The sequence below is a fragment of the Oncorhynchus mykiss genome, chromosome 15, assembly GCF_013265735.2.
Source record: "Oncorhynchus mykiss isolate Arlee chromosome 15, USDA_OmykA_1.1, whole genome shotgun sequence".
Taxonomy (NCBI): Eukaryota; Metazoa; Chordata; class Actinopteri; order Salmoniformes; family Salmonidae; genus Oncorhynchus; species Oncorhynchus mykiss.
In genome coordinates this window covers 66,234,381-66,262,221 of record NC_048579.1, presented here as the reverse complement: position 1 = coordinate 66,262,221, position 27,841 = coordinate 66,234,381, and the positions used below count along the sequence as shown (strand labels likewise).

The 27,841-nt window shown below is 48.9% G+C and overlaps 1 protein-coding gene across 3 annotated transcripts in view; it reads right to left on the bottom strand.

Annotated features, from left to right (window-relative positions):
• LOC110490589 (CCR4-NOT transcription complex subunit 2) overlaps window positions 1-27,841 on the bottom strand; it is an 84,323-nt gene that overhangs the window by 42,220 nt on the left and 14,262 nt on the right. For 2 of the 3 annotated variants that reach the window (XM_036945003.1, XM_036945005.1), the window contains exons 2-3: window positions 11,376-11,498; window positions 2,208-2,280 (exon numbers count right to left, since the gene is read on the bottom strand). In XM_036945003.1, the coding sequence (XP_036800898.1) occupies window positions 2,208-2,280; window positions 11,376-11,498 (196 nt within the window). The remainder of the gene's footprint in view (window positions 1-2,207; window positions 2,281-11,375; window positions 11,499-27,841) is intronic. The other variant, XM_036945004.1, reaches the window with a different exon arrangement.

Below are 27,841 nucleotides of genomic sequence, written 5' to 3'. Positions count from 1 at the left end.
CCAGAATGCAGGCTAGGCAGTGCCAGAATGCAGGCTAAGCAGTGACAGAATGCAGGCTAGGCAGTGACAGAATGCAGGCTAGGCAGTGACAGAATGCAGGCTAGGCAGTGACAGAATGCAGGCTAGGCAGTGACAGAATGCAGGCTAGGCAGTGACAGAATGCAGGCTAGGCAGTGACAGAATGCAGGCTAGGCAGTGACAGAATGCAGGCTAGGCAGTGACAGAATGCAGGCTAGGCAGTGACAGAATGCAGGCTAAGCAGTGACAGAATGCAGGCTAGGCAGTGACAGAATGCAGGCTAAGCAGTGCCAGAATGCAGGCTAAGCAGTGCCAGAATGCAGGCTAAGCAGTGACAGAATGCAGGCTAAGCAGTGACAGAATGCAGGCTAAGCAGTGACAGAATGCAGGCTAAGCAGTGCCAGAATGCAGGCTAGGCAGTGACAGAATGCAGGCTAGGCAGTGACAGAATGCAGGCTAAGCAGTGCCAGAATGCAGGCTAGGCAGTGCCAGAATGCAGGCTAAGCAGTGACAGAATGCAGGCTAGGCAGTGACAGAATGCAGGCTAGGCAGTGACAGAATGCAGGCTAGGCAGTGACAGAATGCAGGCTAAGCAGTGACAGAATGCAGGCTAAGCAGTGACAGAATGCAGGCTAAGCAGTGACAGAATGCAGGCTAGGCAGTGACAGAATGCAGGCTAGGCAGTGACAGAATGCAGGCTAGGCAGTGACAGAATGCAGGCTAGGCAGTGACAGAATGCAGGCTAAGCAGTGACAGAATGCAGGCTAGGCAGTGCCAGAATGCAGGCTAGGCAGTGACAGAATGCAGGCTAGGCAGTGACAGAATGCAGGCTAGGCAGTGACAGAATGCAGGCTAGGCAGTGACAGAATGCAGGCTAGGCAGTGACAGAATGCAGGCTAGGCAGTGACAGAATGCAGGCTAGGCAGTGACAGAATGCAGGCTAAGCAGTGCCAGAATGCAGGCTAGGCAGTGACAGAATGCAGGCTAGGCAGTGACAGAATGCAGGCTAGGCAGTGACAGAATGCAGGCTAGGCAGTGACAGAATGCAGGCTAGGCAGTGACAGAATGCAGGCTAGGCAGTGACAGAATGCAGGCTAAGCAGTGACAGAATGCAGGCTAGGCAGTGACAGAATGCAGGCTAAGCAGTGACAGAATGCAGGCTAAGCAGTGCCAGAATGCAGGCTAAGCAGTGACAGAATGCAGGCTAAGCAGTGACAGAATGCAGGCTAAGCAGTGACAGAATGCAGGCTAAGCAGTGCCAGAATGCAGGCTAGGTAGTGACAGAATGCAGGCTAGGCAGTGACAGAATGCAGGCTAAGCAGTGCCAGAATGCAGGCTATGCAGTGACAGAATGCAGGCTAAGCAGTGACAGAATGCAGGCTAAGCAGTGACAGAATGCAGGCTAGGCAGTGACAGAATGCAGGCTAGGCAGTGACAGAATGCAGGCTAAGCAGTGACAGAATGCAGGCTAAGCAGTGACAGAATGCAGGCTAAGCAGTGACAGAATGCAGGCTAGGCAGTGACAGAAGGCAGGCTAGGCAGTGACAGAATGCAGGCTAGGCAGTGCCAGAATGCAGGCTAAGCAGTGACAGAATGCAGGCTAAGCAGTGACAGAATGCAGGCTAGGCAGTGACAGAATGCAGGCTAGGCAGTGCCAGAATGCAGGCTAAGCAGTGACAGAATGCAGGCTAGGCAGTGACAGAATGCAGGCTAGGCAGTGACAGAATGCAGGCTAGGCAGTGACAGAATGCAGGCTAGGCAGTGACAGAATGCAGGCTAAGCAGTGCCAGAATGCAGGCTAGGCAGTGACAGAATGCAGGCTAGGCAGTGACAGAATGCAGGCTAGGCAGTGACAGAATGCAGGCTAGGCAGTGACAGAAGGCAGGCTAGGCAGTGCCAGAATGCAGGCTAGGCAGTGACAGAAGGCAGGCTAGGCAGTGACAGAATGCAGGCTAGGCAGTGACAGAAGGCAGGCTAGGCAGTGCCAGAAGGCAGGCTAGGCAGTGCCAGAATGCAGGCTAAGCAGTGACAGAATGCAGGCTAGGCAGTGACAGAAGGCAGGCTAAGCAGTGACAGAATGCAGGCTAAGCAGTGACAGAAGGCAGGCTAGGCAGTGCCAGAATGCAGGCTAAGCAGCAGTGGAGTGTTCATAGCCATGCATGGATGGTGTAGGGACAAGCAGTGCTTACTTTGTGGCCCGTATAAACTGGCACCAAGCTGCGACAATTGACCTGACGACGATGGGGATGGAGATGCCAGCATCTGGAAGACAGGAAGCAGGAAATGCATGTTAGTGGAGATTCATTCACTTCTCTTCCAGGTCACTTACAAGAGAAGAAAACTGGTAGGGGGGGGGGAGGGGGGGTTTAAGTCAAAATATACTTACTAAATATACTACTTACTTAATTCACTTTACAAAGAAAGTAATCTGTTTTGTGGGATAAAATGGTATCTAATGTTAAACAAGCAGGGCTCCCTTATGCTGCTCTTGTACAGGCTACGTCACCTACACTCAGTCAGACCAGGCCAATTGGCTCTACTAGATGGAAGACAGCGTGTGTGGCTTTGTGTGGGCGAGCGATTTGCTGATGTCAATGTTGTGAACAGAGTGCCCTATGGTGGCGGAGGGGTTAAGGTATGAGCAGGCATAAGCTAAGGACAACGACCACAATAGCATTTTATTGATGGCAATTTGAATGCACAGAGATACCATGACGAGATCCTGAGGCCCATTGTCGTGTCATTAATCCGCCTCCATCATCTCATGTTTCAGCATGATAACGCACGACCCCATGTCCCAAGGATCTGTACACAATTCCTGGAAGCTGAAAGCGGCCTGCATACTCAGACATGTGACTCTATTGAGCATGTTTGGGATGCTCTGGATCGACATGTACGACAGCGTGTTCTAGTTCCCGAACGATATCCAACGACTTCACACAGCCATTGAAGAGGAGTGGGACAACATTCTACAGGCCACTGTCAACAGCCTGATGTGTTGTGCTGCATGGAGAAAACGCTGGTCACACCAGATATACTGCCTGCTTCTCTGATCCAGGCCCCTAACTATTATTTATGGTAATTATGCCCAGATGAATATCTATTCTCCGTCATGTGAAATCCATAGATTAGGACCCGATGAATTTATTTTCAATTGACTGGTTTTATGAATTGTAACGTCAGAAATATTTTGGAAATAGTTTCATGTTGCATTTATTTTTGTTCAGTGTATACGGCATGGTTAGCTGTCATCAGGCAAAGCTGTAATATGGTTAGCTGTCATCAGGCAAAGCTGTAATATGGTTAGCTGTCATCAGGCAAAGCTGTATATGGTTAGCTGTCATCAGGCAAAGCTGTAATATGGTTAGCTGTCATCAGGCAAAGCTGTAATATGGTTAGCTGTCATCAGGCAAAGCTGTAATATGGTTAGCTGTCATCAGGCAAAGCTGTAATATGGTTAGCTGTCATCAGGCAAAGCTGTATATGGTTAGCTGTCATCAGGCAAAGCTGTAATATGGTTAGCTGTCATCAGGCAAAGCTGTAATATGGTTAGCTGTCATCAGGCAAAGCTGTAATATGGTTAGCTGTCATCAGGCAAAGCTGTAATATGGTTAGCTGTCATCAGGCAAAGCTGTATATGGTTAGCTGTCATCAGGCAAAGCTGTATATGGTTGGCTGTCATCAGGCAAAGCTGTATATGGTTGGCTGTCATCAGGCAAAGCTGTAATATGGTTAGCTGTCATCAGGCAAAGCTGTAATATGGTTAGCTGTCATCAGGCAAAGCTGTAATATGGTTAGCTGTCATCAGGCAAAGCTGTATATGGTTAGCTGTCATCAGGCAAAGCTGTATATGGTTGGCTGTCATCAGGCAAAGCTGTATATGGTTGGCTGTCATCAGGCAAAGCTGTATATGGTTAGCTGTCATCAGGCAAAGCTGTATATGGTTGGCTGTCATCAGGCAAAGCTGTATATGGTTGGCTGTCATCAGGCAAAGCTGTAATATGGTTGGCTGTCATCAGGCAAAGCTGTATATGGCTGGCTGTCATCAGGCAAAGCTGTATATGGTTAGCTGTCATCAGGCAAAGCTGTATATGGTTGGCTGTCATCAGGCAAAGCTGTATATGGTTGGCTGTCATCAGGCAAAGCTGTATATGGTTGGCTGTCATCAGGCAAAGCTGTATATGGTTAGCTGTCATCAGGCAAAGCTGTATATGGTTGGCTGTCATCAGGCAAAGCTGTATATGGTTGGCTGTCATCAGGCAACGCTGTATATGGTTGGCTGTCATCAGGTAAAGCTGTATATGGTTGGCTGTCATCAGGTAAAGCTGTATATGGTTGGCTGTCATCAGGCAAAGCTGTATATGGTTGGCTGTCATCAGGCAAAGCTGTATATGGTTAGCCGTCATCAGTCATCAGGTAAAGCTGTATATGGTTGGCTGTCATCAGGTAAAGCTGTATATGGTTGGCTGTCATCAGTCATCAGGCAAAGCTGTATATGGTTGGCTGTCATCAGGCAAAGCTGTATATGGTTGGCTGTCATCAGGCAAAGCTGTATATGGTTGGCTGTCATCAGGCAAAGCTGTATATGGTTGGCTGTCATCAGGCAAAGCTGTATATGGTTGGCTGTCATCAGGCAAAGCTGTATATGGTTGGCTGTCATCAGGTAAAGCTGTATATGGTTGGCTGTCATCAGTCATCAGGTAAAGCTGTATATGGTTGGCTGTCATCAGTCATCAGGTAAAGCTGTATATGGTTGGCTGTCATCAGTCATCAGGTAAAGGTGTATATGGTTGGCTGTCATCAGGTAAAGCTGTATATGGTTGGCTGTCATCAGTCATCAGGTAAAGATGTATATGGTTGGCTGTCATCAGGTAAAGGTGTATATGGTTAGCCGTCATCAGGTAAAGGTGTATATGGTTAGCCGTCATCAGTCATCAGGTAAAGCTGTATATGGTTGGCTGTCATCAGTCATCAGGTAAAGGTGTATATGGTTAGCCGTCATCAGTCATCAGGTAAAGCTGTATATGGTTAGCCGTCATCAGTCATCAGGTAAAGCTGTATATGGTTGGCTGTCATCAGTCATCAGGTAAGGATGTATATGGTTGGCTGTCATCAGTCATCAGGTAAAGGTGTATATGGTTAGCCGTCATCAGTCATCAGGTAAAGGTGTATATAGTTAGCCGTCATCAGTCATCAGGTAAAGCTGTATATGGTTGGCTGTCATCAGTCATCAGGTAAGGATGTATATGGTTGGCTGTCATCAGGTAAAGCTGTACATGGTTGGCTGTCATCAGGTAAAGCTGTATATGGTTGGCTGTCATCAGTCATCAGGTAAAGATGTATATGGTTGGCTGTCATCAGGTAAAGGTGTATATGGTTAGCTGTCATCAGGTAAAGGTGTATATGGTTAGCTGTCATCAGGTAAAGGTGTATATGGTTAGCTGTCATCAGGTAAAGCTGTATATGGTTGGCTGTCATCAGTCATCAGGTAAAGGTGTATATGGTTAGCCGTCATCAGTCATCAGGTAAAGCTGTATATGGTTAGCCGTCATCAGTCATCAGGTAAAGCTGTATATGGTTGGCTGTCATCAGTCATCAGGTAAGGATGTATATGGTTGGCTGTCATCAGGTAAAGGTGTATATGGTTAGCTGTCATCAGGTAAAAAGGTGTATATGGTTAACTGTCATCAGGTAAAGGTGTATATGGTTGTCAGTCATCAGGAAAAGCGACCAACTTCAGGAGCAGAGAAAGTGACAATAATGAAATGTTTAATTTCCAAAATGATGGGGCTTTACACTGTTTCACTACTTATGTTGTTGTTCCTTTTAATCTAAAAATGAGACCAGCCTGTCAGTTCATCATGTGATCAGTGTTTAGTTCTCTGGTTCAGTCCAAATGAAACAAGCCTGTCAGTTCATCATGTGATCAGTGTTTAGTTCTCTGGTTCAGTCTAAATGAGACAAGCCTGTCAGTGCATCATGTGATCAGTGTTTAGTTCTCTGGTTCAGTCTAAATGAGACAAGCCTGTCAGTACATCATGTGATCAGTGTTTAGTTCTCTGGTTCAGTCTAAATGAGACAAGCCTGTCAGTGCATCATGTGATCAGTGTTTAGTTCTCTGGTTCAGTCTAAATGAGACAAGCCTGTCAGTTCATCATGTGATCAGTGTTTAGTTCTCTGGTTCAGTCTAAATGAGACAAGCCTGTCAGTTCATGTGATCAGTTTTTAGTTCTCTGGTTCAGTCTAAATGAGACAAGCCTGTCAGTTCATCATGTGATCAGTTTTTAGTTATCTGGTTCAGTCTAAATGAGACAAGCCTGTCAGTGCATCATGTGATCAGTGTTTAGTTCTCTGTTTCAGTCTAAATGAGACAAGCCTGTCAGTTCATCATGTGATCAGTGTTTAGTTCTCTGGTTCAGTCTAAATGAGACAAGCCTGTCAGTTCATCATGTGATCAGTGTTTGGTTCTCTGGTTCAGTCTAAATGAGACAAGCCTGTCAGTGCATCATGTGATCAGTGTTTAGTTCTCTGGTTCAGTCTAAATGAGACAAGCCTGTCAGTTCATCATGTGATCAGTGTTTAGTTCTCTGGTTCAGTCTAAATGAGACAAGCCTGTCAGTTCATGTGATCAGTTTTTAGTTCTCTGGTTCAGTCTAAATGAGACAAGCCTGTCAGTTCATCATGTGATCAGTGTTTAGTTCTCTGGTTCAGTCTAAATGAGACAAGCCTGTCAGTGCATCATGTGATCAGTGTTTAGTTCTCTGGTTCAGTCTAAATGAGACAAGCCTGTCAGTTCATCATGTGATCAGTGTTTAGTTCTCTGGTTCAGTCTAAATGAGACAAGCCTGTCAGTTCATGTGATCAGTTTTTAGTTCTCTGGTTCAGTCTAAATGAGACAAGCCTGTCAGTTCATCATGTGATCAGTTTTTAGTTATCTGGTTCAGTCTAAATGAGACAAGCCTGTCAGTGCATCATGTGATCAGTGTTTAGTTCTCTGTTTCAGTCTAAATGAGACAAGCCTGTCAGTTCATCATGTGATCAGTGTTTAGTTCTCTGGTTCAGTCTAAATGAGACAAGCCTGTCAGTTCATCATGTGATCAGTGTTTGGTTCTCTGGTTCAGTCTAAATGAGACAAGCCTGTCAGTGCATCATGTGATCAGTGTTTAGTTCTCTGGTTCAGTCTAAATGAGACAAGCCTGTCAGTTCATCATGTGATCAGTGTTTAGTTCTCTGGTTCAGTCTAAATGAGACAAGCCTGTCAGTTCATGTGATCAGTTTTTAGTTCTCTGGTTCAGTCTAAATGAGACAAGCCTGTCAGTTCATCATGTGATCAGTGTTTAGTTCTCTGGTTCAGTCTAAATGAGACAAGCCTGTCAGTTCATCATGTGATCAGTGTTTAGTTCTCTGGTTCAGTCTAAATGAGACAAGCCTGTCAGTGCATCATGTGATCAGTGTTTAGTTCTCTGGTTCAGTCTAAATGAGACAAGCCTGTCAGTTCATCATGTGATCAGTGTTTAGTTCTCTGGTTCAGTCTAAATGAGACAAGCCTGTCAGTGCATCATGTGATCAGTGTTTAGTTCTCTGGTTCAGTCTAAATGAGACAAGCCTGTCAGTTCATGTGATCAGTGTTTAGTTCTCTGGTTCAGTCTAAATGAGACAAGCCTGTCAGTTCATCATGTGATCACTGTTTAGTTCTCTGGTTCAGTCTAAATGAGACAAGCCTGTCAGTTCATGTGATCAGTTTTTAGTTCTCTGGTTCAGTCTAAATGAGACAAGCCTGTCAGTTCATCGCGTGATCAGTGTTTAGTTCTCTGGTTCAGTCTAAATGAGACAAGCCTGTCAGTTCATCATGTGATCAGTTTTTAGTTCTCTGGTTCAGTCTAAATGAAACAAGCCTGTCAGTTCATCATGTGATCAGTGTTTAGTTCTCTGGTTCAGTCTAAATGAGACAAGCCTGTCAGTGCATCATGTGATCAGTGTTTAGTTCTCTGGTTCAGTCTAAAAGGGGACAAGGAAAACAACGTTGAGAAACATGACGGTCTGAAACAGAACCAGCATTAACTGGTGTCATTTGCTTAAGCACATGAAATATGCAAATGGTGTGAATTATACCCCACAGCGAGAGAATATCTTTAGCACAGAACACAAGTGTGTAAAAAAAATATGAACCAAATGTGTGATGAGAGGATAATATTGAGACAAATCCATCCTCTGACTAGAAGCAGTATGTCACAGCAGACTACGAGAAGTTGTCTGAATTCTTCCAGACTGGACTAAACCGAGCCCTGCTACCTGCTCCTTGAACCCAAGAACTCCGGAATCCTGTCCCACCTATAGAACCCAGAGCAGGCTGGCGTCACATTCCATCAGCACGGCCCGTTACCTCTGACCCGAGGGACGTTTCTGGGCTGGACTTAGGACTTGGACCCGCTCTGAGGTTGGGCTCAGACCATCTCGTTATCCTTTCTACCAAAGTGTCCTACTCACTGTACTGGTATGAAGGGACCAGAACCTAGTCCAATCTGAGCTGCACATCTTTGAGGATTGGATTCCCGAGACCACCCTTACGTTAACATGTATGCAGGCACGACTGACACAAAGCTGTCTGCTAAACTGTATATTACATGATGATGTCCTCAGCACTCGTCTAAATGAGAGGTGATCACAGCGTTGAGGTTATAACACACATTTATCATCACACCCACTAGCAGAGTCCAGTTTAGCTGGCAACAAAATAACCCTTTAGATGTCAGAGTCCCTTCCCAGTTTCACTACTGCTCTGCTAAGAAGCTCCTTGTACAGAGAGTTTAGATGCCCATCAGATGTGTCTGCTTACCAGGAGCTGGTTAGAAGTTCTTTAAAGTCCTGGGAGTCTAAACTATCCAATAGAGAAGCACCAGTCAGCAGAGCTGTTAGGTTCAGTAGAGCTGTTATCAGACCGGTCTGGTTTCAGGACAGATGATCTCTCTCTAGGTTCAGTAGAGCTGTTATCAGACAGGTCTGGTTTCAGGACAGATGATCTCTCTCTAGGTTCAGTAGAGCTGTTATCAGACAGGTTTCAGGACAGATGATCTCTCTCTAGGTTCAGTAGAGCTGTTATCAGACAGGTTTCAGGACAGATGATCTCTCTCTAGGTTCAGTAGAGCTGTTATCAGACAGGTTTCAGGACAGATGATCTCTCTCTAGGTTCAGTAGAGCTGTTATCAGACAGGTTTCAGGACAGATGATCTCTCTAGGTTCAGTAGAGCTGTTATCAGACAGGTTTCAGGACAGATGCTCTCTCTCTAGGTTCAGTAGAGCTGTTATCAGACGGGTCAGGTTTCAGGACAGATGCTCTCTCTAGGTTCAGTAGAGCCCAGTCAGTCTGCCTCCCACAGAGTTGGGCCCAGTCGGTCTGCCTCCCACAGAGTTGGGCCCAGTCGGTCTGCCTCCCACAGAGTTGGGCCCAGTCAGTCTGCCTCCCACAGAGTTGGGCTCCAGTCAGTCTGCCTCCCACAGAGTTGGGCTCCAGTCAGTCTGCCTCCCACAGAGTTGGGCTCCAGTCAGTCTGCCTCCCACAGAGTTGGGCTCCAGTCAGTCTTCTGCGTCCCACAGAGTTGGGTCCAGTCGGTTCTTCTCAGGGAGGGACCGTAGCCTTGGAGTAGTGGGCACAACTGACAACAACGTCTGTTGTTGTGGGACTGGGAACATGATGACAGGTGCTCAGACTCAAGAACCTTTCTCAAAAAACATCTCCTCGCTACTTATCAAACAGCACTGGAGGAGAAGATCTGAGGCTCTCCATAACTTAGCCAGGAGAGAGGACCGGAGGAACTGGGGGTAAAGACTTGACAAAGAGACTGTCAGCATATTTCCTGAGCCTTCTCCTGACTCCTGTATGTTTGTCTGTCTGACTAACAGGCTGGAGGGGAAGATCTGAGGCTCTCCATAACTTGGCCAGGAGAGAGGACCGGAGGAACTGGGGGTAAAGACTTGACAAAGAGACTGTCAGCATATTTCCTGAGCCTTCTCCTGACTCCTGTATGTTTGTCTGACTAACAGGCTGGAGGAGAAGATCTGAGGCTCTCCATAACTTAGCCAGGAGAGAGGACCGGAGGAACTGGGGGTAAAGACTTGACAAAGAGACTGTCAGCATATTTCCTGAGCCTTCTCCTGACTCCTTCCTGTATGTTTGTCTGACTAACAGGGTGGAGGGGAAGCCATCATTATGAAGGGAACCTCTGAGATGATCACAGCACACAGAGATGCTTGTTAACTGAGGGTTTTATGTCCCTGGCTGTCTGCCCCGTCTCTGGTCCCAGAGAACACTGTAGGTCCATTGTTCCTTCCCACACACGTGTCAACTAACCAACATGGTTCATCCTGGGCATCTTCTGAAAAGGCAATCTATTTACTATATAAACACCCTACTTTTTGACCAGGGCCCACAGGGTAGTGCACTACATAGGGAATAGGGGTCCATTTGGGACACATACCTGATTGTATTCCCCCCTCCATTCCCAGAGAACTGAAGGAAAACTCTTCAGGCACCAGATCAAGGTGGCCTGCCCGGGTCTTTGGCACCAACGGCTCCAATGTGGCCTCTGATTAACAAATGGAAGCAGTCCCAGGCAGAGGTTGTGTCCCAAATTACACCCTATCCCCTGAGTTCCATATTCTCCTTTAATAGGAGCCCTGGTCAAAAGTAGTGCACTATATAGGGAATAGGGTGCCATTTGGAACACATGCAGAGTGAAGGCTCTATTGAACTCTGAGACCTGGGTTATGAATGCCTTGTTCTGCTCTTCTCTATGGATATCCTGTCTCGATAGCCCAGGTTAGATGTCACCCTGTCTAGATACACCGGGTTAGATGTCATCCTGTTCTAGATGTCATCCTGTTCTAGATGTCATCCTGTCTAGACAGAAGGCTTAAATCTAACCTGGTCTCTATGTGATCAGTTACATTGCAGGCCCAGGATTCAGAGGAGTTCATCTCGTAGAGACCACTGTTAGGATGTTCCATATCTGGATGTAGTAATGTCACCATGTGACTCCTCTCTATTCACTGTAACTAAGAGTGAATGAGTCATGTCCACTTCCCTATAAACCACCCGACCAGACACACATTTAACCAAACCTTTACTGAGGAAAAGCAGAAACGCCAAAAGATCAGCTTTGAAAATAATGTCATAGCAACAGAAACATAAGCTTAGATGACTCCAACGAAGCCGTTCACCCCCACATGAATCCAGACCACAGAGAGCCAAGGAGTCTGGATTCAACCTCTACGGGTTTTACTGACTAAGTGACAACTGACGAATCAGTCACCGCATAATAGGGGGTCAAAGGTTGTAACATGCTGGTAGCATCACTTACGTCTTTGTCTGATGGATGAGGGAACATGGATGTCTGGCCATAATACACAGTGTCGTCGGGGTAGTCACTCTCCACCCCCTCTACAAACCTCTTTCTGGTAGCACTAAACATGCTGTTAGTCACCTGTAAGAGGGGAGGAAAGGAGGAAAGCGTTTAGGACACAGGTCACCAACTGGTCGATCGCCATCCACAAGGCATTCCTAGTCGATCACCAAACATTTCTGGACAAAAGACAAAGATGAAGGCATGAGCTACATTTATATTATTATTTGTGTTGCCCTGTTGACGGTGGGCGCACTAGATTCTGAAGCCCTGTTGGCGGTGGGCGCACTCGATTCAGAAGCCCTGTTGGCGGTGGGCGCACTAGATTCAGAAGCCATGTTGGGGGTGGGCGCACTAGATTCAGAAGCCATGTTGGGGGTGGGCGCACTCGATTCAGAAGCCATGTTGGGGGTGGGCGCACTCGATTCAGAAGCCATGTTGGGGGTGGGCGCACTCGATTCAGAAGCCCTGTTGGCGGTGGGCGCACTTGATTCAGAAGCCATGTTGGGGGTGGGCGCACTCGATTCAGAAGCCATGTTGGCGGTGGGCGCACTTGATTCAGAAGCCATGTTGGGGGTGGGCGCACTAGATTCAGAAGCCATGTTGGGGGTGGGCGCACTAGATTCAGAAGCCCTGTTGGTGGTGGGTGCACTTGATTCAGAAGCCCTGTTGGCGGTGGGTGCACTAGATTCAGAAGCCCTGTTGGCGGTGGGTGCACTTGATTCAGAAGCCCTGTTGGCGATGGGTGCACTAGTTTCAGAAGCCCTGTTGGCGGTGGGTGCACTAGTTTCAGAAGCCCTGTTGGCGGTGGGTGCACTTGATTCAGAAGCCCTGTTGGCAGTAGGTGCACTTGATTCAGAAGCCCTGTTGGCGATGGGTGCACTAGTTTCAGAAGCCCTGTTGGCAGTGGGTGCACTAGTTTCAGAAGCCCTGTTGGCGGTGGGTGCACTAGTTTCAGAAGCCCTGTTGGCGGTGGGTGCACTTGATTCAGAAGCCCTGTTGGCGGTGGGTGCACTTGATTCAGAAGCCCTGTTGGCGGTGGGTGCACTTGATTCTGAAGCCCTGTCGGCGGTGGGTGCACTTGATTCAGAAGCCCTGAGCACCTGATAGGCCAAGTGTTCCCATGTTCAACCATTTCATTTGTCTAAAAACACAAACTCGTCCTACCCGGCGGACTGGGAGATCTGTGGCTAAATCAAGTGGACCCGCTGCACTGGCCAATCGGATAGCTCAAAAATCACCATGCCGACATCTTCCACAGCAACGTTTGATACTAGCCTACGTGAGATTTCATACCTTTTAAAACCATGACCATAAAGAGACTGTCAAAGAATACAGCAAAGAGCTGCTGTTTTTATGACTTCATGTTAAAGTTAATATTCAACAGTATTACAGAACATAAAAGCTCTTCTCCCGACTTCCACTCACCCTGCAGCTGAAATGAATGAGTAGCCGTGTGTATCGACAGCCCTTCCTTTTTCTTATTATTAGCAGCTCGTCTATTTTAATATCAAGGAATCTCACTTTCTCTGGTCATGAATTTGTGCATGACAGATGCAGTGTGACTCAAGTTCCACGTGTAAGACAGTGTATCCCCTCCTCTCTGGTCGGACTCACCGGAGGAAAGGAAAACCAGAGCAGGGATCCTCCTCTGCTGCTCTCTCTCTCTCTCTCTCTGCTGAGACTAATGTGTTCAAAACAACTGAGAACTCGGAAATCTCAGACTTCAATGTGTTCAAGACAACTGGGAAGGACGAGATCTGACTGGGAAAAATATTTTTTGAACGGTCGTCCAAGTCGGACAACCTGAAGATCACGGACGTCATGATACGCTCAGCTCTGCCGAGCGACTGCTACACCAACTGTTGTGTTGTCATGATACGCTCAGCTCTGCCGAGCAACTGCTACACCAACTGTTGTGTTGTCATGATACGCCCAGCTCTGCCGAGCAACTGCTACACCAACTGTTGTGTTGCCATGATACGCTCAGCTCTGCCGAGCAACTGCTACACCAACTGTTGTGTTGTCATGATACGCTCAGCTCTGCCGAGCAACTGCTACACCAACTGTTGTGTTGCCATGATACGCTCAGCTCTGCCGAGCGACTGCTACACCAACTGTTGTGTTGTCATGATACGCTCAGCTCTGCCGAGCTACTGCTACACCAACTGTTGTGTTGTCATGATACGCTCAGCTCTGCCGAGCAACTGCTACACCAACTGTTGTGTTGTCATGATACGCCCAGCTCTGCCGAGCAACTGCTACACCAACTGTTGTGTTGCCATGATACGCTCAGCTCTGCCGAGCTACTGCTACACCAACTGTTGTGTTGCCATGATACGCTCAGCTCTGCCGAGCTACTGCTACACCAACTGTTGTGTTGCCATGATACGCTCAGCTCTGCCGAGCTACTGCTACACCAACTGTTGTGTTGCCATGATACGCTCAGCTCTGCCGAGCTACTGCTACACCAACTGTTGTCGTCATGATACGCTCAGCTCTGCCGAGCAACTGCTACACCAACTGTTGTGTCGTCATGATACGCTCAGCTCTGCCGAGCAACTGCTACACCAACTGTTGTGTTGCCATGATACGCTCAGCTCTGCCGAGCTACTGCTACACCAACTGTTGTGTTGCCATGATACGCTCAGCTCTGCCGAGCTACTGCTACACCAACTGTTGTGTCGTCATGATACGCTCAGCTCTGCCGAGCTACTGCTACACCAACTGTTGTGTTGCCATGATACGCTCAGCTCTGCCGAGCTACTGCTACACCAACTGTTGTGTTGCCATGATACGCTCAGCTCTGCCGAGCTACTGCTACACCAACTGTTGTGTTGTCATGATACGCTCAGCTCTGCCGAGCGACTGCTACACCAACTGTTGTGTTGTCATGATACGCTCAGCTCTGCCGAGCTACTGCTACACCAACTGTTGTGTTGTCATGATACGCTCAGCTCTGCCGAGCTACTGCTACACCAACTGTTGTGTTGTCATGATACGCTCAGCTCTGCCGAGCTACTGCTACACCAACTGTTGTGTTGTCATGATACGCTCAGCTCTGCCGAGCGACTGCTACACCAACTGTTGTGTTGTCATGATACGCTCAGCTCTGCCGAGCTACTGCTACACCAACTGTTGTGTTGTCATGATACGCTCAGCTCTGCCGAGCTACTGCTACACCAACTGTTGTGTTGTCATGATACGCTCAGCTCTGCCGAGCGACTGCTACACCAACTGTTGTGTTGTCATGATACGCTCAGCTCTGCCGAGCGACTGCTACACCAACTGTTGTGTCGTCATGATACACTCAGCTCTGCCGAGCTACTGCTACACCAACTGTTGTGTTGTCATGATACGCTCAGCTCTGCCGAGCTACTGCTACACCAACTGTTGTGTTTTGAAATATAATATGGCTTGAGAAGAACAAGATTGTCAGGCCAGGCATATAGTGAATATGCTGTGATAATGTATTAGGAATACTGCACCAACCTCATTCCTAAAGAACAATTTTTTAGGAGGTTAATGGTAAATTTTTTAAGTAAATTTTTATTGTATATTTAATATCTTAGATCTTGGCTTTTTGACTGGGAAAGGTTGAGGACCACTGGTTTATGACAACGGGGTGACTGACAACGAGTGATAGCCAATCACAGTCTGGAGCTGGCCATAAGCCCCTCCTCCCTGTCAAAGTCCTTGCCAATAGGAGCCAGGGGTAGGGGTGAACTCCATGTCCTGGTTGGTCACATAGCTGAGCAGTGGAAGTCATTGATCATAGGAGTTGGATTAGCTGGTTTGTTGACAACAGCTGACCTGACCTACTAGTGCAGCCAGCTTCAGTGAGGTCAGGTTGTCTTATCTTCCTAAAAACACATGGCTCCTGTGGAAGAGGCTCGTCTATCATGAAAGCACAGAGTATCAACCCTCACACACACACACTGCTCATCTAATAGTATTAGCTTTTAGCAGATAAAGTGTTTGGTGCAACGTCACTCTCCTTAGTTTAGGATTATGTAAAGTGTCGCTGAATAGTGATATTTTTAAAGTGTTTTAATAACTAGCTGGCCAAAAAAACAACCAGCCTAAACGTAGGCCCGGATGCAGTATCTTTGACTTCCCAGATGCCTTCATGTTGTATTTTGAAAATATGTTTTCTACATTTCCCTTGTTGAAGCAAAAATTCTCCATCTAGCTTTGCAGCACAAACTAGACATGTCGGACCCATGTTACAGTTTAGGCCCAAGACCGTTGGCTAGGCTAACTAACTGAGAGGGATGAGGCCCAGCAAGAGCATGAAACAAAGCTCAACATTGACCAAGTCACCACCAACAAGACCGTTGGCTAGGCTAACTAACTGAGAAGGATGAGGCCCAGCAAGAGCATGAAACAAAGCTCAACATTGCCCAAGTCACCACCAACAAGACCGTTGGCTAGGCTAACTAACTGAGAGGGATGAGGCCCAGCAAGAGCATGAAACAAAGCTCAACATTGACCAAGTCACCACCAACAAGACCGTTGGCTAGGCTAACTAACTGAGAGGGATGAGGCCCAGCAAGAGCACGAAACAAAGCTCAACATTGGGGTTGTTGAAGAGAACAGAAAAATCCAGGCCAAGGACATTGTGGAATACAGTAGGCTGCTGGACGACCTTGAGAGGATGTTTGAAAACCAGCTGTAGGCCTATTGAGTAAACTATTGTACACGGTCAAAATCCAGCATTCCCACACAAAATAAAGGAATAATCCATTAGGAACGACCCAAAACAACATGGTCCACCCTCTGAAGGAACACGAATGGCCTAACTATTTATCTCCCACACCAGCTACCAACAGCCTGTGTTATGAACTTACCCCAATATGAAAAACCTTCCCAGACTCTCACCAAGGCGCTCTAAATGCACCGACTAGGCCATTTCCATTAGTCTCACAGCACAGCTACTCTGAGTTCATCAGGAGCGTATGACACTCCAGGATGTCTGAAACTAGACATAACGGACCGACTTTCAAATAACTGCCTTTTTATTGGCCTAAAAATAACATTTTCACAAACATATCTGCCCCCAAAAACGCATTCAAATAACAAGATGTACCCACCAATCCAAAGAGAGGAATAGGCAGGCGCTTGAGAGCCTGCTGTGGACAAATCCCATTGTTGGGGGGGCGGGGACAAATCCCATTGTTGGGGGGGGGCGGGGACAAATCCCATTGTTGGGGGGGGCGGGGACAAATCCCATTGTTGGGGGGCGGGGACAAGCATCTGGTCATGACACCCTGTATGTGTGGTGGTGACTAGATGAAGACCAGTCATCAGGACATTAAGGAGTAGGGAGGATAAAGGATGGTGACTAGATTTTTTTAATTTTTTTTATTTATTTTACCTTTATTTAACCAGGCAAGTCAGTTAAGAACAAATTCTTATTTTCAATGACGGCCTGGGAACAGTGGGTTAACTGCCTGTTCAGGGGCAGAACGACAGATTTGTACCTTGTCAGCTCGGGGGTTTTGAACTCGCAACCTTCCGGTTACTAGTCCAACGCTCTAACCACTAGGCTACCCTGCCGCCCCGGCAGATGTAGACCAGTCATCAGGACATTAAGGAGTAGGGGGGGTAAAGGATGGTGACTAGATGTAGACCAGTCATCAGGACATTAAGGAGTAGGGGGGGTAAAGGATGGTGACCAGTCATCAGGACATTAAGGAGTAGGGGGGGGGGGTAAAGGATGGTGACTAGATGTAGACCAGTCATCAGGACATTAAGGAGTAGGGGGGTAAAGGATGGTGACTAGATCTAGACCAGTCATCAGGACATTAAGGAGTAGGGGGGGTAAAGGATGGTGACTAGATGAAGACCAGTCATCAGGACATTAAGGAGTAGGGGGGGTAAAGGATGGTGACTAGATGAAGACCAGTCATCAGGACATTAAGGAGTAGGGGGGTAAAGGATGGTGACTAGATGAAGACCAGTCATCAGGACATTAAGGAGTAGGGGGGGTAAAGGATGGTGACTAGATGAAGACCAGTCATCAGGACATTAAGGAGTAGGGGGGGTAAAGGATGGTGACTAGATGAAGACCAGTCATCAGGACATTAAGGAGTAGGGGGGTAAAGGATGGTGACTAGATAAAGACCAGTCATCAGGACATTAAGGAGTAGGGGGGGTAAAGGATGGTGACCAGTCATCAGGACATTAAGGAGTAGGGGGGGTAAAGGATGGTGACTAGATGTAGACCAGTAATCAGGACATTAAGGAGTAGGGGGGGTAAAGGATGGTGACTAGATGTAGACCAGTCATCGGGACATTAAGGAGTAGGGGGGGTAAAGGATGGTGGTGACTAGATGAAGACCAGTCATCAGGACATTAAGGAGTAGGGGGGGTAAAGGATGGTAACTAGATGAAGACCAGTAATCAGGACATTAAGGAGTAGGGGGGGTAAAGGATGGTGACTAGATGTAGACCAGTCATCAGGACATTAAGGAGTAGGGGGGGTAAAGGATGGTGACTAGATGTAGACCAGTCATCGGGACATTAAGGAGTAGGGGGGGGTAAAGGATGGTGACTAGATGAAGACCAGTCATCAGGACATTAAGGAGTAGGGGGGGTAAAGGATGGTGACTAGATGTAGACCAGTCATCAGGACATTAAGGAGTAGGGGGGGGTAAAGGATGGTGACTAGATGTAGACCAGTCATCAGGACATTAAGGAGTAGGGGGGGTAAAGGATGGTGACCAGTCATCAGGACATTAAGGAGTAAGGGGGGTAAAGGATGGTGACTAGATGTAGACCAGTAATCAGGACATTAAGGAGTAGGGGGGGTAAAGGATGGTGACTAGATGAAGACCAGTCATCAGGACATTAAGGAGTAGGGGGGGTAAAGGATGGTGACTAGATGAAGACCAGTCATCAGGACATTAAGGAGTAGGGGGGGTAAAGGATGGTGACTAGATGTAGACCAGTCATCAGGACATTAAGGAGTAGGGGGGGTAAAGGATGGTGACCAGTAATCAGGACATTAAGGAGTAGGGGGGGTAAAGGATGGTGACTAGATGGTGACCAGTCATCAGGACATTAAGGAGTAGGGGGGGTAAAGGATGGTGACTAGATGAAGACCAGTCATCAGGACATTAAGGAGTAGGGGGGGTAAAGGATGGTGACTAGATGAAGACCAGTCATCAGGACATTAAGGAGTAGGGGGGGTAAAGGATGGTGACTGGATGAAGACCAGTCATCAGGACATTAAGGAGTAGGGGGGGTAAAGGATGGTGACTAGATGTAGACCAGTCATCAGGACATTAAGGAGTAGGGGGGGTAAAGGATGGTGGTGACTAGATGTAGACCAGTCATCAGGACATTAAGGAGTAGGGGGGGTAAAGGATGGTGACTAGATGTAGACCAGTCATCAGGACATTAAGGAGTAGGGGGGGTAAAGGATGGTGACTAGATGTAGACCAGTCATCAGGACATTAAGGAGTAGGGGGGGTAAAGGATGGTGACTAGATGTAGACCAGTCATCAGGACATTAAGGAGTAGGGGGGGTAAAGGATGGTGACTAGATGTAGACCAGTCATCAGGACATTAAGGAGTAGGGGGGTAAAGGATGGTGACTAGATGTAGACCAGTCATCAGGACATTAAGGAGTAGGGGGGGTAAAGGATGGTGACTAGATAAAGACCAGTCATCAGGACATTAAGGAGTAGGGGGGGTAAAGGATGGTGACCAGTCATCAGGACATTAAGGAGTAGGGGGGGTAAAGGATGGTGACTAGATGTAGACCAGTCATCAGGACATTAAGGAGTAGGGGGGGTAAAGGATGGTGACTGGATGAAGACCAGTCATCAGGACATTAAGGAGTAGGGGGGGTAAAGGATGGTGACTAGATGTAGACCAGTCATCAGGACATTAAGGAGTAGGGGGGGTAAAGGATGGTGACCAGTCATCAGGACATTAAGGAGTAGGGGGGGTAAAGGATGGTGACTAGATGTAGACCAGTAATCAGGACATTAAGGAGTAGGGGGGGTAAAGGATGGTGACTAGATGTAGACCAGTCATCGGGACATTAAGGAGTAGGGGGGGTAAAGGATGGTGGTGACTAGATGAAGACCAGTCATCAGGACATGAAGGAGTAGGGGGGGTAAAGGATGGTAACTAGATGAAGACCAGTAATCAGGACATTAAGGAGTAGGGGGGGTAAAGGATGGTGACTAGATGTAGACCAGTCATCAGGACATTAAGGAGTAGGGGGGGTAAAGGATGGTGACTAGATGAAGACCAGTCATCAGGACATTAAGGAGTAGGGGGGGTAAAGGATGGTGACCAGTCATCAGGACATTAAGGAGTAGGGGGGGGTAAAGGATGGTGACTAGATGGTGACCAGTCATCAGGACATTAAGGAGTAGGGGGGGTAAAGGATGATGGTGACTAGATGTAGACCAGTCATCAGGACATTAAGGAGTAGGGGGGGTAAAGGATGGTGACCAGTCATCAGGACATTAAGGAGTAGGGGGGGTAAAGGATGGTGACTAGATGTAGACCAGTCATCAGGACATTAAGGAGTAGGGGGGGTAAAGGATGGTGACTGGATGAAGACCAGTCATCAGGACATTAAGGAGTAGGGGGGGTAAAGGATGGTGACTAGATGTAGACCAGTCATCAGGACATTAAGGAGTAGGGGGGGTAAAGGATGGTGGTGACTAGATGTAGACCAGTCATCAGGACATTAAGGAGTAGGGGGGGTAAAGGATGGTGACTAGATGTAGACCAGTCATCAGGACATTAAGGAGTAGGGGGGGTAAAGGATGGTGACTAGATGTAGACCAGTCATCAGGACATTAAGGAGTAGGGGGGGTAAAGGATGGTGACTAGATGTAGACCAGTCATCAGGACATTAAGGAGTAGGGGGGGTAAAGGATGGTGACTAGATGTAGACCAGTCATCAGGACATTAAGGAGTAGGGGGGGTAAAGGATGGTGACTAGATGTAGACCAGTCATCAGGACATTAAGGAGTAGGGGGGGTAAAGGATGGTGACTAGATGTAGACCAGTCATCAGGACATTAAGGAGTAGGGGGGGTAAAGGATGGTGGTGACTAGATGTAGACCAGTCATCAGGACATTAAGGAGTAGGGGGGGGTAAAGGATGGTGACTAGATGTAGACCAGTCATCAGGACATTAAGGAGTAGGGGGGGTAAAGGATGGTGACTAGATGAAGACCAGTCATCGGGACATTAAGGAGTAGGGGGGTAAAGGATGGTGACTAGATGAAGACCAGTCATCAGGACATTAAGGAGTAGGGGGGGTAAAGGATGGTGACTAGATGTAGACCAGTCATCAGGACATTAAGGAGTAGGGGGGGTAAAGGATGGTGACTAGATGTAGACCAGTCATCAGGACATTAAGGAGTAGGGGGGGTAAAGGATGGTGACTAGATGTAGACCAGTCATCGGGACATTAAGGAGTAGGGGGGGGTAAAGGATGGTGACTAGATGAAGACCAGTCATCGGGACATTAAGGAGTAGGGGGGTAAAGGATGGTGACTAGATGAAGACCAGTCATCAGGACATTAAGGAGTAGGGGGGGTAAAGGATGGTGACTAGATGTAGACCAGTCATCAGGACATTACGGAGTAGGGGGGTAAAGGATACTGACTAGATGTAGACCAGTCATCAGGACATTAAGGAGTAGGGGGGTAAAGGATGGTGACTAGATGTAGACCAGTCATCAGGACATTAAGGAGTAGGGGGGTAAAGGATGGATGGTTCAAGCCCGGACTTGAACATCTCTGGAGAGACTTGAAAATAGCTGTGCAGCGATGCTCCCCATCCAACCTGACAGAGCTTGAGAGGATCTGCAGAGAAGAACGGGGGGAAACTCCCCAAATACAGGTGTGCCAAGCTTGTAGCGTCATACCCAATAAGACTTGAGGCTGTAAATCGCTGCTTCAACAAATTACTGAGTCTGAAAAATATGGTACATTTGTCTTTTTATTATCATTTTTAAATAAAATGGGCAAACATTTGTTTTTGCTTTGTCATGATGGGGTTGTGTGTGTAGACTGATAAGGGGGGATTGCAAGTCAATCCGCCATCACCCACCCATTGAGTTGAATGTCCATTCTTGTGATTCCAATTCTAATGGTGCTGCTGCCTGCTACCAACCAACAGTTCTGTTCAGCAGGTTATCCAGGTCAACAACAAACCCAGCAGGAAACCTCTCTGCCTTCCTTCCTGCCTGGTGTCGGTTTCACACAACAGCCAAATATAAGCCTGGGAACACCTCACACTATTACACAGACTAGTACCATTTGATAACCCTACTGGTACCGCTGAAGGCAGTACTGATGGAGAGGGAATAGGCTTTGTGTATAGAAGAGTTCACGGCTTTAGATGGATTTTCTAAACAGTTTGGTTCTGGCTGTTAAGGGAAACATCAGACTGAAGTTGGTAGATTCAGAGAGCATTGAGTGCAATGTCCACAATGGGGCCCAGAGTCAGGCAGATGGATGCGGGGGTGGCTGATGTCTCAGTCTTCAGCTGCTTCCTACACGGAGCAGTCAGTTATGGAACCAACACAAGGTCTTATATAGGCGGATTGATGTGTATCAGTTCAGAAAGTAGGAGTCATGTTTAGAAACCTCTATAGGTTATGAAATACACCTAACATGGCCTGACAGCATCTGTAACAAAACAAAACTCATCGGCAATAATACTGTAATAACAGTGTCACCTATTCTTCATATATCTGTTCTTCTTCAGCCTCGTTCAAAACCACCACCTGCAATTTTATACATAAGAGCCTGGTCCCTGTGAGAGAGATGGGCACCTGGGAGTCAGTGTGTGAAGTGGGCATCTTCCTCAGAGCAGCTGGGACTCCCTGCCCGCCTCGGCACCCGCCTCCCTCCTTCCCTTCCTGCCCGCCTCCCTCCTACCCTCCCTGCCCGCCACGGCGCCCGCCTCCCTCCTTCCTTCCCTCCCTGCCCGCCTCCCTCCTACCCTCCCTGCCCGCCACGGCGCCCGCCTCCCTCCTTGCCTGCCTGCCTGCCTGCCTGCCTCCCTCCCCGCCCGCCTCCCTCCCTCCCTGCCCGCCTCCCTCCTTCCCTCCCTCCCTGCCCGCCTCCCTCCTTCCCTCCCTCCCTCCCTCCCTGCCCGCCTCCCTCCTTCCCTCCCTCCCAGCCTCCCTCCTTCCTTCCCTCCCTCCCTGCCCGCCTCCTTCCCTCCCTCCCTGCCCGCCTCCCTCCTTCCCTCCCTGCCAGAAAAGATCGTCCCGTTGAAGATCCCTTCAATAAGATGTATTTTCCATGTATAAAAACACAAGTTTTAACATTTCTACCAGTCGAAAGAACAGATGACTCGGTCTACATTTAACCTCCCGGTGGGGTGAGAAGCGGAGGAGGAGGAGAAGAGAAGCAGTGGAGGAGGAGGAGAAGAGAAGCAGTGGAGGAGGAGGAGAGAAGCAGTGGAGGAGAAGCAGTGGAGGAGAAGCAGTGGAGGAGAAGCAGTGGAGGAGAGAGGCCGTGGAGGAGGAGAAGAGAGGCCGTGGAGGAGGAGAAGAGGCCGTGGAGGAGGAGAAGAGGCCGTGGAGGAGGAGAAGAGGCCGTGGAGGAGGAGAAGAGGCCGTGGAGGAGGAGAAGAGGCCGTGGAGGAGGAGAAGAGGCCGTGGAGGAGGAGAAGAGGCCGTGGAGGAGGAGAAGAGGCCGTGGAGGAGGAGAAGAGGCCGAGGAGGAGGAGAAGAGGCCGTGGAGGAGGAGAAGAGGCCGTGGAGGAGGGGAAGAGGCCGTGGAGGAGGAGAAGAGGCCGTGGAGGAGGAGAAGAGGCCGTGGAGGAGGAGAAGAGGCCGTGGAGGAGGAGAAGAGGCCGTGGAGGAGGAGAAGAGGCCGTGGAGGAGGAGAAGAGGCCGTGGAGGAGGAGAAGAGGCCGTGGAGGAGGAGAAGAGGCCGTGGAGGAGGAGAAGAGGCCGTGGAGGAGGAGAAGAGGCCGTGGAGGAGGAGAAGAGGCCGTGGAGGAGGAGAAGAGGCCGTGGAGGAGGAGAAGAGGCCGTGGAGGAGGAGAAGAGGCCGTGGAGGAGGAGAAGATGCCGTGGAGGAGGAGAAGATGCCGTGGGGGAGGAGAAGATGCCGTGGGGGAGGAGAAGAGAGGCAGTGGAGGAGGAGAAGAGAGGCAGTGGAGGAGGAGAAGAGAGGCAGTGGAGGAGGAGAAGAGAGGCAGTGGAGGAGGAGAAGAGAGGCAGTGGAGGAGGAGAAGAGAGACAGTGGAGGAGGAGAAGAGAGGCAGTGGAGGAGGAGAAGAAAGACAGTGGAGGAGGGAACAGAATAATACCAAACACCTCACCTCCAGTCCTGACAGAAAGACTGATGTCCCACCATTTAGCTGGAGATAAATCAAGATGGACGCCAGAAGCACTTACTGATTAAGTGTCAGGAATCAGAAGTGCCCCACTCACAGCCAATACACTACAGTCCAGTCTGGCTCTCTGTCAAGAGTAGAATACTAGAGAAGGCCATGCTGGGAGGACAAAAGGAACGTCTTATCCTCCCACTGGAATCAGACAGACATGGATCCGAGGGGCATCTGGATCAGTCTGATGAAAACGGACAGGTCACCCCACCGGGAGGTTAAACAGACAGGTCACCCCACCGGGAGGTTAAACAGGACACGTCACCCCACCGGGAGGTTAAACAGGACACGTCACCCCACCGGGAGGTTAAACAGGACACGTCACCCCACCGGGAGGTTAAACAGGACACGTCACCCCACCGGGAGGTTAAACAGGACACGTCACCCCACCGGGAGGTTAAACAGGACACGTCACCCCACCGGGAGGTTAAACAGGACACGTCACCCCACCGGGAGGTTAAACAGGACACGTCACCCCACCGGGAGGTTAAACAGGACAGGTCACCCCACCCGGGAGGTTAAACAGGACAGGTCACCCCACCCGGGAGGTTAAACAGACAGGTCACCCCACCGGGAGGTTAAACAGGACAGGTCACCCCACCGGGAGGTTAAACAGACAGGTCACCCCACCGGGAGGTTAAAACAGACAGGTCACCCCACCGGGAGGTTAAACAGACAGGTCACCCCACCGGGAGGTTAAACAGGACACGTCACCCCACCGGGAGGTTAAACAGGACACGTCACCCCACCGGGAGGTTAAACAGGACACGTCACCCCACCGGGAGGTTAAACAGGACACGTCACCCCACCGGGAGGTTAAACAGACAGGTCACCCCACCGGGAGGTTAAACAGACAGGTCACCCCACCGGGAGGTTAAACAGGACAGGTCACCCCACCGGGAGGTTAAACAGGACAGGTCACCCCACCGGGAGGTTAAACAGGACAGGTCACCCCACCGGGAGGTTAAACAGGACAGGTCACCCCACCGGGAGGTTAAACAGACAGGTCACCCCACGGGGAGGTTAAACAGGACAGGTCACCCCACCGGGAGGTTAAACAGACAGGTCACCCCACCGGGAGGTTAAACAGGACAGGTCACCCCACCGGGAGGTTAAACAGACAGGTCACCCCACCGGGAGGTTAAACAGACAGGTCACCCCAACGGGAGGTTAAACAGACAGGTCACCCCACCGGGAGGTTAAACAGGACAGGTCACCCCACGGGGAGGTTAAACAGGACAGGTCACCCCACCGGGAGGTTAAACAGACAGGTCACCCCACCGGGAGGTTAAACAGGACAGGTCACCCCACCGGGAGGTTAAACAGACAGGTCACCCCACCGGGAGGTTAAACAGACAGGTCACCCCACCGGGAGGTTAAACAGACAGGTCACCCCACCGGGAGGTTAAACAGACAGGTCACCCCACCGGGAGGTTAAACAGACAGGTCACCCCACCGGGAGGTTAAACAGACAGAGTCATCTGTTCTTTCGACTGGTAGAAATGTTAAAACTTGTGTTTTTATACATGGAAAATACATCTTATTGAAGGGATCTTCAACGGGACGATCTTTTCTGGAACGGACGGTCGGGAACATCATGACAAATCATTCGTAGACTGGAAATTGACCACAAGAAGAACAAATCAGACACTATGACTAAAACAATCATTTCAAACCTTGATTAAATTGTATCTGATCACGTGTCTCTATCATGCCTGGGAATACCTGGGAACAGCTTTACTCAATTAAAATCACTTGGTGTTTTTACAGTCTGAAGGTCCAACGATGAACATTAAAAAAATATATCATTTTAAAGGTTCATTTTTATTGGTTCAGAAAACTTAGGGGGCCAAACAAAAGCAAGCCAACCAGTGGGCACGGAGCTGCTTTAAGCCAGCCAACCAGTGAGCACCGAGCTGCTTTAAGCCAGCCAACCAGTGGACACGGAGCTGCTTTAAACAAGCCAACCAGTGGACACGGAGCTGCTTAAAGCAAGCCAACCAGTGAGCACGGAGCTGCTTTAAGCCAGCCAACCAGTGGACACGGAGCTGCTTTAAACAAGCCAACCAGTGGGCACGGAGCTGCTTTAAGCCAGCCAATCAGTGAGCACCGAGCTGCTTTAAGCCAGCCAACCAGTGGACACGGAGCTGCTTTAAACAAGCCAACCAGTGGACACGGAGCTGCTTAAAGCAAGCCAACCAGTGAGCACGGAGCTGCTTTAAGCCAGCCAACCAGTGGACACGGAGCTGCTTTAAACAAGCCAACCAGTGGGCACGGAGCTGCTTAAAGCAAGCCAACCAGTGAGCACCGAGCTGCTTTAAGCAAGCCAACCAGTGGACACGGAGCTGCTTTAAACAAGCCAACCAGTGGGCACGGAGCTGCTTTAAGCAAGCCAACCAGTGGGCACCGAGCTGCTTTAAGCAAGCCAACCAGTGAGCACCGAGCTGCTTTAAGCAAGCCAACCAGTGAGCACCGAGCTGCTTTAAGCCAGCCAACCAGTGGGCACTGAGCTGCTTTAAGCAAGCCAATCAGTGAGCAAGGAGCTGCTTTAAGCCAGCCAACCAGTGGGCACTGAGCTGCTTTAAGCCAGCCAACCAGTGGGCACGGAGCTGCTTTAAGAGGACTGTTTATGGAAGACAGATGACTCCAGAGGGAGCCAGATGGAAACTGATTTGGGCCGGGCCGGGCGCGTGTCTCTCTCTCCTCCTGCAGCGACCACAGAAACACCAACAGTGTGATTGCCGCTGTCCGTGGTGCTGAAGCTGCAGCATAAGACATGTCTAGTTTCTCACTTGTTTTTACCCCCTTGACTGAAACACTTCACTACAGAAATCCCTCATTTGTTTAGGATATACATGCCCTATTCCCTCAAACCTTGCTCTCTTTACGTGACACATGTAAACGTCGCATGCATGTGACCAATAGGGACTGACCTATAGCCTGTCATAACCACATTAATAACTTGGTTATAACTAACTCCCAACACCGTAACATGTGTAAAAACATAGAGGACGTGAAAAATAAACTCCAAAACAGGAGACTGCTGGACTAAAGAACTCTCAGTTGACCAACGGTGTCCATTCATCAACCCCTTGGTGGAACAGGAGGTGAATTTAGAGGCTGCTTGTATTCAGCTCCAACTTCTCTCGTCGTGAGAGACTTCCTCTTATCATACCCTGCTCTTTCAGGGCTAGATCACTGGGAAACATGATGACTTCCTCTCATCATACCCTGCTCTTTCAGGGCTAGATCACTGGGAATCATGACTTCCTCTCATCATACCCTGCTCTTTCAGGGCTAGATCACTGGGAAACATGACTTCCTCTCATCATACCCTGCTCTTTCAGGGCTAGATCCCTGGGAAACATGACTTCCTCTCATCATACCCTGCTCTTTCAGGGCTAGATCACTGGGAAACATGACGACTTCCTCTCATCATACCCTGCTCTTTCAGGGCTAGATCACTGGGAATCATGACTTCCTCTCATCATACCCTGCTCTTTCAGGGCTAGATCACTGGGAAACATGACTTCCTCTCATCATACCCTGCTCTTTCAGGGCTAGATCACTGGGAAACATGATGACTTCCTCTCATCATACCCTGCTCTTTCAGGGCTAGATCACTGGGAATCATGACTTCCTCTCATCATACCCTGCTCTTTCAGGGCTAGATCACTGGGAAACATGACTTCCTCTCATCATACCCTGCTCTTTCAGGGCTAGATCACTGGGAAACATGACTTCCTCTCATCATACCCTGCTCTTTCAGGGCTAGATCACTGGGAAACATGATGACTTCCTCTCATCATACCCTGCTCTTTCAGGGCTAGATCACTGGGAAACATGACTTCCTCTCATCATACCCTGCTCTTTCAGGGCTAGATCACTGGGAAACATGACGACTTCCTCTCATCATACCCTGCTCTTTCAGGGCTAGATCACTGGGAAACATGACTTCCTCTCATCATACCCTGCTCTATCAGGGCTAGATCACTGGGAATCATGATGACTTCCTCTCATCATACCCTGCTCTTTCAG